Source organism: Malassezia globosa (genome assembly GCF_000181695.2).
Source record: "Malassezia globosa CBS 7966 chromosome Unknown mgl_sf_3.1, whole genome shotgun sequence".
NCBI classification, from domain to species: domain Eukaryota; kingdom Fungi; phylum Basidiomycota; class Malasseziomycetes; order Malasseziales; family Malasseziaceae; genus Malassezia; species Malassezia globosa.
This window is the reverse complement of record NW_001849871.1, coordinates 464,647-478,706: the sequence shown is the minus strand read 5'-3', so window position 1 is coordinate 478,706 and position 14,060 is coordinate 464,647. Positions and strand designations below refer to the sequence as shown.

Here is a 14,060-nt window from a genome sequence, read left to right as displayed (position 1 = left end):
CTCATCCTGTCACGGGCTCATCATGGCGTATGGAATTATGTCATTTGTGCGATACGCTGCCGGTGGGTTGTCCATGCACTGATGGCCAAGCGACCGATCTTGCCTCGTGCACGTGCATACTGTGGTGCTTGCATGTAGTTCGCGAAAGCAGACGCCAGAGCCGAGTGGACTTGCCAGCGTTGCAAGACGCGAGCAAATGCAAAGAACCCGAGCCATTCGATACAGTCGCGTCGCAGCTGAACGTCGGACACGGTCGAGAAAGAGACCTGTGCCTCGCGAAGACTTGCGCGGACCATGGGATAGATCGACCGCACTGCGCGAACGACTGAGCGCTGTACATGCAATACATGCACATGTGTCATACTGCGTAGATACACATGCAGTTTTGCTGCAGCTACGACGAATCCTTCCAGCAGGTTAGTGTAAGCACCATCTGTCGTGTTCAAGTGCGTGTCCGTAAACATGAATCTGGTGCGTGCATGCATCGCATGGAGCAACATGGGTGCAAGGCCCGTGATTCGGCGGATAGTGAGCGTGTCGCCCAGGTGGTGAGGATCTCGGTCAGGGTCTGGCAGCAGTGCCAGAGTTGTGGGATCGATGCACACACCACACCAAGGGAACGGAACGTGAGGTGCGACCCGTCGCACAACATAGCCATCAGGCAAATATGCATCAAAGTTGACAAGACTCTTCTCCCGTGCAACTTGACAACCGTGCAAAGGAAAACCTGCATGCAGAGCCACGCACATACGCTGTGCGCGCTCAAGCGAGGGCGTCAGGTACAAGAAGTCATCAGTAAAGCGAAGCAGGCAGTCGTCCGCATCAGACACGGGCTGTTCCTTGGCGCCGGGTCTGCTCTCGGTGTATAGGTACGTTCGTTCTGCATCAGCAAGGACCAAGTTACACAGGAGTGTGGACAGGATGGAGCCCTGCGGAATACCTGTCGTTTGCCGGTACAAGGCGTCTCCGAAGCGCACAAATGTTTGTTTCACGTGCGCCTCGACCTGCTTCATCACATCTGTGGCGCTGACTGTTGTGTATGTAATGCCATCGACCAGCACTGCGTGTCGAGATGGCTGCTCCGCTGCATGTTTCATGAACGCCGGGCTCGTCTCAGCAGGGTACGCACGTCGCGTGTGGCAGCGCCGAATGAGACCAATGCCCGGCCGCACTTGTGCGTATCGCTGGATTACGTATGTTGCATGACGTGGAAGCAGCATTCGAACAAGTTCTAGTAGCCGTGTATGGTGCAGCGAATCAAAGGCCGCTCGAATATCGGCGCGCACCAAGTACAGCCGGCGCGAACCATGTGAGAAGACGTGGTCCTTATACATCTTGAGCTTTGCATACATCGCCTTCACACTGGATATTGCCGCTCCACACATATGCGACTGTTGTGTGGACTCATACGTCAAGACAGCCAACGCGTTTTGCAGCTGCGCATTGATCGAGCGGCCAAAGCCCTGTGGACGCCGACCCAAGTTGATAATGGGGCGCACGGCTGTTTCTTTCGGCAGCAGGCGCACCGTTGCATACGGCACACGACCATCCCGCGGCACTGCTGATACTCGTGAGAATCGTTGCGTACACAGGTCGCGAATCAGAGGCGTCGTGACCCGCACCCAGACGTCCTGTCGAAAGTACAAGACGCGCCGCCGAAAGACTGCCGTCTCCGTCGCATAAAATGAAGTACGCAACAAAGGCAAAACCAATGCATCCATGAGCCACCACATCCACGAGCACAGACGCATTTGCGTTTGTGTAGGATCACGGTGCGCAAGCCATGCACCACAATCGCGTGACTTGAACCCTTGGAGTGTATCATGCAAAGTCACGCGCTCAAAGCGTCGCGCATGTACGAATTGATGGACCGCCCGTCGAATTATGGCCCAGTTGTGCTGACTTCCGACCATGGCGGAGGGCAACAACTTTCGCAGCACCACACAGACGAACCAGACGACCCGACCTGGCGGCGTCGCGTAGTGCAAGAACGGCGGCATTCCATGAGGCACGTACGGCGCCGAGAGTGCACTGGCACATGTCGATCCCGGCGTAGTGCTTGTGCTTGCGGATGCCGCCTGGGGATCCAATCCAGCAAACTGTGAAACGACCTCCATTCGTCGCGCACGCAACACCCGTCCGCGGGGTAATACAGTAGGGCAGCATGCATCCAGAATCATGTCGTATCTGCACTTGTCATGCCGCCGCAGCATACAAGCTACAAACCGAGATAGGCACCCAAGTCCCTTGGGCCATCGACGTCGTCGTGGGCTGTGCGTTGGATGGGCACGTTCCCAGCCAAACGGATACCCAAAGTCATGCGGCATCATATCGCGCAATATACGCGCTGTATGCATCCGTCGCTCCATATGGGACATCTGGGACCATCGCATTGGTAAGTGGAATGCATGTGTTGGAGGCAGACCAAGAGCAATACCATAACGGTACACGTGTGTAGCGCGTGCATGAAATAGACGCGATCGTCGGAGATAAATTTGCGCAGCGTGGACTGAGCGAGAAGGCGTCATCTTTTCCACAGACGTGCTTGGAGGAGGTAGTTCCGTCAGTGGTATGCCCCACATCTGGACGTAACAGTCGTGGTCGGGTGCTGCAGGAAAGAAGTACGCCGTGGAACACAGCAAGCGCATAAATGCTGTAGAGCCCATTCTCTGGAGCAAGAGGTGCCAAGCGGGATTTTCTAAGAATGTTTGGACGATAGAGTTCCAGTGAGTTCGCACAAGTCGCCCTGCCGAGTAATGGAAGCCAAGGAGTAGTATATCTCGTCGTCGCTGCGTATATATGGCATACTGGGCTTGTTCGAGCACGTTGTGCAGTACAGCTGCATGATTGTCGACGTGATTCAACGAATCTAGACCGTAGCCTCCTTCTCTGCTGCTTGGCGCATCAATCCCATTTGGCATGGCAACGAGGCCATCGAGGATCAGCTGCCATGCTGCGGAGTCGGTTGCCGCGTCATGAAAAGATTCGTTGCAAGGCACGAGGGATGACGGACTCACCTCTGAAAGATACGTTCGCAAGGGCACAACTTTAGCATAATACGTTGGAAGCAGATGTCGTGCTACGAGGCCAGGTGTGACTGGGTTCATCTCGCCATGGTGGAGTAGCGAAGCATCTCACTGACACACACGTGCTACAGAACGATGGATTGTGAATATGCCGGGCCATGAATATATGCAAACGTTATGGAGATAGGCTCACGTTGATAGGGCTGGCCAACAAAATAGAAATCATGCTCATAATACTGGCAGCGAGCGAACACAGCCATGAACCAGCCAGTAAGTCAATCGGTCAGGAGCAACGGCGCAATGGGCACGGATGAAAATTAGACAGACTCAACGCCAGCATATTCGCTCGACACAGGTGGCTCGATGAACGCAGCATGTCCTAGGATCAACAATGCGCTACTACCAACGAGCCAGAAAATAAGGGCGAATGGCTGAGCGAACCATAGAAGCACGAAGACAACGACGAACAGGATCGCGTACAGGCTCTTCTGCGTAACGACATGGTTACCGACCTGCATGGGCTCAGGGGCTGCATGGTCAGCGTGAGTGGTATTCGTGCGTACCAAAGCGATTGATAGCCGTAAAACCGCCGACTAGGATCACCAGCGCAATTAGGAGCAAGAGATCCGAGAGACTAAAGCGTGAGTGGACACACCAACACATCACGTACAGACTGTAAATAGCAAGTAGTGCGATAACTATCGAATAGTTGCCCAAAAAGTGGCGTGTATTGTACGTAACACGCTGGCGTGAGCGAAAGCAGGTAGAAAGCGTACCTGGATGGCCTCATTCGTATCGCGAGGCACACTGATTCGATGGTAATCAAAAAACTCCCGAACGGGGCGCACCGTCGAGAGCTTGGTTTCGCGAAAGTTCTTCAGATACTCGGACGCTGCATATCAGCCACTTGTGCACATGCATAGACATACCTTGCGTCGCATACTCCATCACTTGGCTCGCCATGATGTACAACGTACGGGGCTAATGCAGTCTCTGAGTTCGTGACCACGTCGATCCGTGGTCAAGTAACGTAATCACGTGATAAAAGAGCGGATGGCAGGCGGGGTGGTGGAGAATGATGCGTGCGAGGGTGGCTTGGGGCAACATTGGGAGTTAAGCTTTAATTAGTTGTTGCATGGGTGAGTGGGCTCGAGAGAGTCGAGGGCATACGAACCGCTCTACCTTGCACTATATTCTATCTTTGTGTGAGCAGAACTCGCGTCACACATAGCTCAAGTGGCGCTCGAGAGCAATGCAGGAAATCGACTTTAACCCTGGATGGGCATTCTGGCTCATTATAGTCCCGATCATTGTTCTCATTGAAATTGTTTTTTTTGTCGGCGTTACCGTACCATTCATCAATGTGCTGACACGTCTACGAGCAAATTACCTGCCTCGAGCCGTCTCGCTCGACCATGTCATGGAGGCTGGTCGCGAGGAAGAGCCGAGGCAAAAGTCTTGGATCAAAAGCATCTTTGCATGGCGCTATTATGAAAACCCTAAGATTGGTCCGAACGTGCGCACGTTCCTCCCTATGGCAAAAAGAGTATACCAAATTGAGGGTGTGCGTGGACTGTACAAGGGCACATTTTTGAGCATTTTGCAGCTTCTTGTGATGTTTGTACTGATATTTTTGTTTCTCGAGCCGTCAAAAGCTGATCCTAGCGAGTTCAAGATCGTCTCAGTTGATCGCCCACTTAGCAGCCTATGCAAACTCACGATCTCTGTGCTTGTTCTCTTGCCAACTGAAGTGTTAATCCGTCGTACAATGGTGCATCATTCGATGGTGTCTTGGCGGAACCCGCGCATCGCTTTGAGGCAAGTTCTCTCTCCCACAGAGCTGCTGCAGCCCTGGCGTCTTTATACAGTGCCAGGCCTTCTGCCTCTTCAGCTTTTTCGTCAATTCACAGCATCATACGTAACACACTTTGTTCGATATTGGACGCTTCCTGTTATGGAGGTGTCTGTGCCCTTAACTGGTGCCAAGCCAAATCAAGACGAGTTCCACGCACCTACGTCTGACACATACCGGATCACATTCTTTGGCTCGATTTTCTTCTTGGCGTGGTCTTTAGGTGCAGCTCTAGTTCTTGTGCCAATCGACTGTATTCTTGTACGCTTGATGACGCAGTATGATCGCACATCGACGCTAGATATTCCATCTCACCAGGGCCAAGCTGCATATGAACAAGACCTCGAGGACGAAATAATCACCACGGCAAATGAACCAGTTACATCTTTGCGTCCATGCTATGGCCACGATCAGCCTACTTCGACCGAATTCGGTGCGTCTCAAGTTGAGCCATACAAAAGTGCGTCCGACTGCTTCTACAAGATGTACGAGGAAGAGGGCAGCGAAAGTCTCATGCGTGGCGCGTTCTACACCATATCTGGTTACATGCTCCTTGCATTCTCATGAAACTCAAAAATTCTATTCCCCACTGTGCTATTTTTTCAATATCTTATTTCGCTGAGGTCTTTTGTGTACCTCGTAACGAACGATACAAAATCTCTCACACTATCCCTGTCACGATCTCTTCGTATGTACATATGTGGGTTTTGAGTGGCTGTGTTCATTTTCCGCTGTATTTAAGTGGTCTGATTGTACCCTATACCGGGATCTATCCGGAGCGATTGTAAATGCGATAGACTCGACTATCGATAAAACACCGTCATACATGTAGAGACCTCTCCCCATCTGCGTTTCCGTTTCAAGAATGTCATTTGAGGGCCAGGAAACCGTCGCTATGCTTGTGAAATATATGATCGGTATGGCAGTTGTGATACTTGCATTCATTCGCTTGTTGCGAATTCGGCGCAAAAGGTTTGCCGAAGCGTCCAAACTCATGTCACTATCGATCCGACCTGAAGATCGTCATCTGGAGAGCAACGACATTGACATAGAATTTCTGGCGCCTGCGCTCGTGTCATGTATGCGATCCAATGCGTCGATCGGCACGGAAACATTCCCTCCAAATGACTCCAGTGTAGATCAAATATTCCCAATGATCGTCGAAGGTGATATCGAAGCTACATGGAAAGTTACGTACGAAGAAGAAACGGGCACATGTTAGCTCAAGAAACACATGGATATACACGCTATAAATCTATGACCAATGCTGCAAATCGTGAATGCGTCAGGTTTATATAAAATGCCAAAAACAAGCTACACAACATATAGATGTCCCAGTACCGTATACATGAAACCACGTGTCAGACTGCGATTGCCTTCTTCATTTTGCATCTTCCGAACCATGTCCATGATGCTTGTGTAAGGCTCCACATGCGAGGCACCAAAAAACGTCCATGCGGGATCATTGTTTCCGAGACATGGTCTTAGGGATACGATTGGCTCTTCGCTCTGCTCACTTTCACTTGCACTCAAATGATGTTGTTCAACAGTCGCTTGACTATCGCCCGTAGTTGTGCTGTTTGAGCGACTGCTTTGCACTGCTGCACATGACGGACCAACACGCTGAGTAGTTGCCCTTACGTATATGTTATCGAGGAGCAACAGCGCGACAAGCACAAAGAAAGCCCATATAATATATAAAAGAATAGTAAACCAGTTCCAATGCATCGAAATGGCATCGGAATTACTTCTTTTCTTGACCAAAGAGACAAATATTCCCGAGAGAATCGATGGTGCAAGCGCCAGCCTCCCCATTGGAGCGAGGAAGTTGACGATAAAAATTTGCAGCAGTTTTGTTGATACAACACAAGGTAATAGATACAAACGCCAAGGTTGATTGTACTCCTCCGCGGTAAGAACTTCTTTGAGACTCTCAACTGGGCGAGTCCAGCAAAGACGCTTCGGGTGAACCATAGTACGACGCTTCAAGACATCTACAGGCAGCACCAATACAAATGAAATGAGCTCGAGTAAAATTGCGACGCCAAATGGTATCGGAGAGGGATTCTGCAGCGTGTGTTCATTGAAGGGATACATCGCATATAAAGCAAACATGCTGGGAATTAATAGGACTAGTCCCTGAATCAAGACAAGCCAAGTTCCTCGGTACAGGCCACGCCATCCCTCTATCGCATGGATTCGCTTGCAGGTTGAAAACAGTCCTTGCAACGGAGCGCCTAGTTTATGGACCGAATCTCTGAAAAATATGCTTTTCACGAATGGCAAATCCGCATTCGTGTTCCCCGTACTTTCATTGTTTTCGTCATTCGTGAGTGCAACAGCTTTCGGAGTGTAATTGGCACGATAACAAGTAAGAGAAACAAACAAAGGTACAAAAACTCCAATTGCCACTGTGAAATAGACGACAGCAGTCACCGAGAAGACAACGACGAACAAGATGACCGTCTCTGTTTTGTTGAGCTCAATATCATGCATGTTACTGATCGGTGCAAAGCAGCGTATGGCCCTTGCGGTCCGGTCAAAGTTTGAATTACTGACTGTTGCTTATGAAACTAGTGACATCTCATGAAGATAGGCTAGACCGCCACAAAATCACTTGGAGAAATATTTTCGACGCACAAGCCAACTAAGCGTCATCATTTGCCCGTCTTCGATTACCATGCGCATCTCCATACCGTCGCTTCCACTAAATAAGCACTTGGGACCTACGGTAGTTGAGTTAAATAATGCAGCTGAGAAACTTAGGAGCCATCTTGAAGGAAATAGACGCGTCCTTGCAATAACAGGTGCGGGTGTTTCTGTCGACAGCGGGATTTCATCGTATCGCGGTGAAAATGGACTGTACAGTACGTATATTATCGTAACCAAGAAAATAAGGGGTATCGACCAATCTATTTTCAGGAGTTTGTTCAAAAAGGTAAGGCAGGTGAAGAGAAGCGTCGCAGGTACTGGGCAAGATCTTATCTGGGATACCCACCTTTACGAATAGCCCAGCCAAATGCAACGCACCTGATACTTGCAAAGCTACAGAAAGCCGGGTTTATAGACAAACTTATCACACAAAATGTGGATCGGCTACATCATGTTGCTGGTATGACTGTTATGGATTACGTCAATTCGATATATGAATTACACGGTATGTCCTTGCTCTACTAATTTAGGTTCATTGAGTGAAGTCCGATGTGTATCAAGAGGCGACTCAAAGCAATCGAAAAATGAAAAGCAGTGGTGGAATCAAACTGCGACCACTTCTTTTGGACGCATTGATCGATATTATCCCGAACAGATGGCAAAGACAGACGCGCATCAAGGATGTGGCTTTCTATTGTCACGCGATGTTCTACAAGACAAGTTAACTGAGCTTAATCCCGATTGGTACGCATGGGCACAGCGCCTCAAACGAGAACCGCACCTATCATTTCGTCGAAATCCTGATGGCGATGTCCAACTTGAAGGTGTGTCGTACGATACTTTCAAGTATCCAGCGTGTCCAAATTGTGGCGGAATTCTTAAACCCGATGTCGTCTTCTTCGGTGAGAATATCCGCGCCTCTGTGCGACAGATGTCTGAACGTCTAGTTGAACAAGCCGATGCTTTATTGTTAATTGGGACCACAGTCGCCACACACTCGGCCTACCGACTTGTACGTGATGCGGCATTATCCAAAAAACCCATCATCCTGATTAATCGTGGGCCGACACGCGCTGATTCAATCATCGATACAAGAATCGGAATTGACTCCTCTGCAGTCCTTAAACAATTGGAGCAAGACATATTTGACATTTAAGGCTTTGACTGGGACTTAAGTTGGGTGATTCGCTGCAATTATTAGTAGAAACCTTATACTTACGGCCCTGCGTTCTTCACGAAGCTTGTTTAGCTGTGCCATTTTCTCTTCTTTCGAGAGTGATTTTGAAGCGGGTATTGTCGAATAAATATTGGGTGCTGGCTTTGATGCAGCTGCACTAGTTGGCTTTGTAGAAGACTTAAAGTCATGTGAAGGTGGTGCAGCGGCTGAAATTGGCTTGGGCGGGACCTGACATAGATCTTGTACATCCGTTACTTCTCGTGAGGCTGAAGTATCCATCACAGGTGGTCGTGTGAGTGGCGAAGCCTCACGCGGTTGTGCAGAACTTTGGTGTAGTTTGGGAATGATTGGCTTTGTTGAGGTCCGCGCTGGCTGCATTATTTCTTGAGTAATTTTTTCAACTTTAGAAACAGATGGCGAGAGTGACATGCCTTTATTAGAGTGAAAGGGCACAGCAGGCGGTGTTGAAATTTCTGGTGTGCTTTGCGCCGAAAATGACTTTGCTTTAGATGTTTCATCGAGGCTTCGCGTCATTTGAGATGCAAGCTGATCATCTTCTTCGATCTGAGAGATGGCCCATTCGCTCAAAGCCGTTGCAGCACTGCCAGCTGTGGCCGACAAGAAAGAAGTGAATGTTGATCGAGATCCCTCTTTTTCAGACATCCGCTCACCCGATAAGAGAGTTTGAGGGTCCATATCGCCAGGTATCGATTGCGGCATCTCGACATTAACAGACGACATACTCTGTGTATATTGTGTTATCTTTTCGAGATAAAAGTGCAAGGTTTCCGACGCAGCTTCTCTGACTTTGAGATTCGCGTCCACAAGACACGGAGAAAGAGCAGGGATTAACTGACATGCTGAAGTTGAGGCATCAAAATTGTCCGAGTTCTCACGGAAAGCTGTGATACCTGCCAGCCGAGTTTCATCGTATGCATCCTTCAGACTGCATGCAAATGCAGGGATGAGAACATCTGCTTTGGTTCTTGCGTTTAAACGAGGCGACAGTTCAGATAAAAGCTTCGTGGCCTGCAATCGATGAGCAGGACGCACATCCTTTTGCATTTTTGCGAGTTCGCGAAGTAGCTCGTTATTGAGAATGCGCTCACTGAACTTAGGAATCAGCAGTCGAATACTCTCCAATGCAGCTTGACGTTGAGTATCCAAGGCTGACTGGAACGACTTCCACACCAAAGGCCATAACTGATGAGACACAGCCCTCGTGTCTAGTTGGTGTGCGTAGTAACAAACGTCTGTGATCAAAACCATGCGTATTGGCTGAAACGAAGACCCCATGGCCCCTAAGATTGGCTCACCAAGCACATGATTCCATGAAACTGAATCCATCTTTTCGCCGATGCGCAGCATTAATGGAAGCAAGGCCGACGCAGAAAATTCCAAGTCAACTTCCCTAGACCCATTTTTATATCGAAACGTCTCAACCAGCGCAGGCAGAACCTTGAATTGAGAAAAAGAAGGCGCTAGCTGCTCTTGAAAACATAACAATTGCGATAAAATACCGCCTTTTTCCACAGCATGCGCGACACGAAAATCCTCGAGAATTTGGTTTGCTTGTACCAGCACATTCGTGCTAAGAAATCCATTCGGCTGTGAGCCAAGATGAAGCATGTCTGCAGGCGATAGGCGTAACTCTGGACGCGGATTCGCCATGCGCCTTAAAAGTGTATAAAGTGATGCTGGAATACGTCCTGCAGGAAAATTTGACATGTTGGAAGGGAGTGAACCATTGTATGCCTCTATTGCCAATAGACACAAGCCGTAGCTGTCAACCGCATGGATTGAGCTCTGAGAAATAGTACCCCAGCCCGCACGAGCAAGTTCAGGCGGTGTATATTTGTTAGCATGGGGTGGAAGACCACCATAGCGCATAATGATGGATCCTGGCTCGATAGGACTGCCAAGAGTTTCCATGCCCCCCAGAAGCCATTCGCCAGAAGGAGCCACAAAAACAGAGCCCGGATGTACATTACCATGAATAGCTTGCATATTTTGGTGAAAAAACGCCAAAGTACTCGCAATATGACTTAGTCCCCATGCGATCCAGGCAGAACTAGATGCATCACGACCTTTACCCTGTGCCCACAATGTAAGCGTATTGCTTAGAGGCTCAACTGGTTCAACAACAAGATACAGAGTACCTTGATGCTCAGTTGTATCAAGAAATTTGAGAATATTAGGGTATCTGATGGTGCGAAGCCGTTTGATCGCATTCTTTGCCATTTCGCTATACTCTCGCGAGGCGGTTGTTTGATCAAAACAGAAAATGCTCACGGGGCTACAGTCTGACTACATCATTAGCAAGCTGAACGTACTTGTTTTGTTCCCTTGTGTAATCTCCAAATGCTCTGACCACGATATACATCGACTTCCTCACCGACATTGTAGTTTGATAAGGGCCCATTAACCTTGCCCAAGGCCGACGACAACGACCGGATATATTCCATCGTGACAGGAGACAAAGTGTAAAATGTTTATGTGGAGGCATCCAATGTTGGCTGTTGTCATCATGGACCATACCACTGAGAGTGGTTTTAGCGATGTCCCGTTGGAGCAACTACTAAAAGAGCTACCGGTAGAAGACAGTGACTTGGTTCCTTTGACTGTTCTTGTCGAGCGTATCACAAATAATGCATATCAGACGATTCAGAGTCTGAGTGATACACTTCCATCGTTACCCAGTGGTGCAAAACGTGTCAAGATTTTTAGGACAGCACTAGAATTACGCAGGTTGTTCATCAAACTGCTTGTTATTGTCCGATGGTCAAAGGATGTCGATTTGTTCAACAGGGTCCGGAACGTAGTTGCTTTACTTGTTGAGCAGCAATGGGCTCATGAAGATGTGTTCTCTGGCCTCACACAGGTGCGAAAAATCATGCCGAACGCACGCATTAGCGACGCTGATTTTGTCACAGCTATTGATGTACTGCGTACTGGGACTTATAGGCGCCTACCTTCTTGCATTAAGGACAGTGCAGTGTCCCCGAAACCCATTGACAACGAAGAAGCTTTGCACACGCTGGCTAACCTTGACAATGTCTTGCAGATTCGTTTCACCTGTTCAGATTACGTTCCGATGGGTCTCCGTTTGCAATGTATTCAAGACGGAAAGGCATATTTAGAAGCACCTGATTTATACAAAATGTGCTTGACAGTAAGTGGTCCGGAGGAACATGACCGCTGGTGGCTCTTGGACTTCGAATTTCTGGACAAGCTTGGTCAGCAAGAGAGCCTTGTGCCTAATCTTACGGAGCCTTTTCTCGAACATGTACTCGAGTCAGCAGAGTTGATACTCTCCTCAGAGTATAACAAGGAGGAACAGTCTACTCTGATGCGGCTGCATGATATGCTTGAGCAAGAGGCACTCCAACGACAGTTGCATATCTTGCACCATCAAACACAGAGGATGGCCCAGTTTAGTTGGGGGAAAAACATCCGATATTCACTCGACCCAATGGCTCACATTCTGGAAGTTTATTACTGGGTTAGCCACAGTGAAGGCATGAAGGACAAAAGCAAGCTTCAAGGTAGACTTGGTCTCCAGATTGTATCTCAACCTTTAAAGGGGCAAGGTAGGATCTTGTCTGATATTCTTTCTGGAAACCAATCACCCATACATCAGAACAATATCCAAGTCCAATGGCATATTGATCCCAGCTTACAAATTTATCTGTCGTCGAAGGAAAAAGAGTGCAAGTTGGAATGTCTCGATATGGAAACGCTACTTCTAAAATGCATTAGCATGCATACTCTAGCTCTTATGAAGCACCTCGAGTCAGATGTTCAAAGTCATGAAGGTTTAGGCGCTGGAAATCCGAGTCTATGTCGCCTATGCACACACAATGATAGCGGCTACGGGCCAAGGTATTCACTAGAGCTACGGCTTTCGGACACTGTACATGTCATGATGTATATTCCGACAATCTCTGGTAAAATTGGATTGAGGCTCCTCGACCGGAATGAAAATCGGAACAATATGATTCTCTCACTAAGTCAAAGTCAGAACGCAACCTTGCAGCGTATGGCAGATCAGATTCAGGCCGATCTATCAAGCTTTGCAGACACTCTATTCACGTTCCGTCTCCAGTGCCTCACGCGAAGTCTCCAGCTTCAAATCTCCTGGCTTGGATTGCCTTGTTCTACTTCTATTGCTCTTAGGTCTGAAGAGCTTAAAAAGTTAAGCTTACAAAACGGTCGTCCGCTATTATACGTGCCGCTGGGAATAGTACCTGGATACTACTTGATGTTGTATTTTGCCCCTGATCAACAGTTGGGTATGGCGATGGTACTGATTGCGTCAGTTATTGAAAATGGCAAGGCTCTGCAAGTGATTAATTCTGTCAAATGGCTTGAGAAAACATACTTGTCTCTCTTCATCGTATCTGGTGCCTCTCTGATCAACAGGTCAATACCTCCAGAAGGTGATTCCACGGCTAAAGATCGGATACGTACTGAAGAGTTAGAATTGGCGCTTAATTACTGTTTGGCAATTGTTGTTTATTCTCACTTGGAGGAACAGTTAAGACTGAAACTCGTACCATTTACCCTTGTGGGTGGTACGACTAGCTCCCCTTCATCACCGACTAGTGGCCACGATCCATTGCTTCCAAGTCTGTGTGTTCAATCTAAAAAATTGCTTCCATCGTTCGAGGATTTGGTAAGTCCCAACATGTCTTTACAGCTTTGTGATTGGTGGCTTCCGTCAAAACGCAGAGTTGTTATCAGCTTGAAAGTGAGGTTAAATGGTGAATTTAATATGGAAGAGGTGCAACTTTACGATGGAATGGTCTTAAATCTCCAAACTGGTATTCTCACTTTTTCATGCTATGACTTGACAGCGGCTTTAATTAAATTTCAACAAAGTTGGGACCAAATTGCTCGTATGTGCACTTTGATAAACGCTAGCACTATATGGAACCAGCCCGATTTTCATGTTTCGCTGGAGTCTTTGGCTCTGCAACAAGTCAAGTTTGTATATGGGCCGGAGGGATACGGAAAAGATCATAAACGCTACACTATTCAAGTAACGTTCGAAAAAATGGACCGAGCTAATCTGGCTCGCTATACACTGGACTTTGGTTTACAAACTAATGATAAAAATCACAATGAGCGGAAGGCCCTCAATCCTCATCAGCATATTTTGAAGATCTTGGAGCGTAACTTGAATTCACTCGATAAAAATACAGACATTGTCTGGCAACTCATGTTTCAGGTGCGTACCTCTAAGATATTCTAATAACGCGAAAGACTCTCCATTCAACGTTACCAATTTTGACCCTCTTGGACGCATACATTCAAGAAGCGGTCATGGCACCAGAAAATCCGGACATACAAA

The 14,060-nt window shown here is 48.1% G+C and overlaps 7 protein-coding genes across 7 annotated transcripts; 3 read left to right on the top strand and 4 right to left on the bottom strand.

Moving 5' to 3' along the window:
* Positions 1-35: 35 nt before the first annotated feature.
* MGL_1546 (uncharacterized protein) lies at positions 36-3,107 on the bottom strand (the record flags this gene model as incomplete). Its single annotated transcript, XM_001731311.1, has 1 exon — positions 36-3,107. One exon carries the CDS (start codon positions 3,105-3,107, stop codon positions 36-38), a length of 3,072 nt encoding a protein of 1,023 aa, XP_001731363.1.
* Positions 3,108-3,343: 236 nt separating this feature from the next.
* MGL_1545 (uncharacterized protein) lies at positions 3,344-3,989 on the bottom strand (the record flags this gene model as incomplete). Its single annotated transcript, XM_001731310.1, has 4 exons — positions 3,344-3,555; positions 3,590-3,660; positions 3,697-3,724; positions 3,956-3,989. 4 exons carry the CDS (start codon positions 3,987-3,989, stop codon positions 3,344-3,346), a joined length of 345 nt encoding a protein of 114 aa, XP_001731362.1.
* Positions 3,990-4,278: 289 nt separating this feature from the next.
* Positions 4,279-5,445, top strand: MGL_1544 (uncharacterized protein; the record flags this gene model as incomplete). The annotated part of the gene is made up of 1 exon (XM_001731309.1): positions 4,279-5,445. One exon carries the CDS (start codon positions 4,279-4,281, stop codon positions 5,443-5,445), a length of 1,167 nt encoding a protein of 388 aa, XP_001731361.1.
* Positions 5,446-6,192: 747 nt separating this feature from the next.
* Positions 6,193-7,374, bottom strand: MGL_1543 (uncharacterized protein; the record flags this gene model as incomplete). Its single annotated transcript, XM_001731308.1, has 1 exon — positions 6,193-7,374. One exon carries the CDS (start codon positions 7,372-7,374, stop codon positions 6,193-6,195), a length of 1,182 nt encoding a protein of 393 aa, XP_001731360.1.
* Positions 7,375-7,558: 184 nt separating this feature from the next.
* Positions 7,559-8,550, top strand: MGL_1542 (uncharacterized protein; the record flags this gene model as incomplete). The annotated part of the gene is made up of 4 exons (XM_001731307.1): positions 7,559-7,745; positions 7,889-8,035; positions 8,061-8,274; positions 8,517-8,550. 4 exons carry the CDS (start codon positions 7,559-7,561, stop codon positions 8,548-8,550), a joined length of 582 nt encoding a protein of 193 aa, XP_001731359.1.
* Positions 8,551-8,701: 151 nt separating this feature from the next.
* On the bottom strand, positions 8,702-10,948 carry MGL_1541 (uncharacterized protein; the record flags this gene model as incomplete). The annotated part of the gene is made up of 1 exon (XM_001731306.1): positions 8,702-10,948. One exon carries the CDS (start codon positions 10,946-10,948, stop codon positions 8,702-8,704), a length of 2,247 nt encoding a protein of 748 aa, XP_001731358.1.
* A 286-nt stretch (positions 10,949-11,234) lies between these two features.
* On the top strand, positions 11,235-13,961 carry MGL_1540 (uncharacterized protein; the record flags this gene model as incomplete). The annotated part of the gene is made up of 1 exon (XM_001731305.1): positions 11,235-13,961. One exon carries the CDS (start codon positions 11,235-11,237, stop codon positions 13,959-13,961), a length of 2,727 nt encoding a protein of 908 aa, XP_001731357.1.
* Between the last annotated feature and the right edge of the window lie 99 nt (positions 13,962-14,060).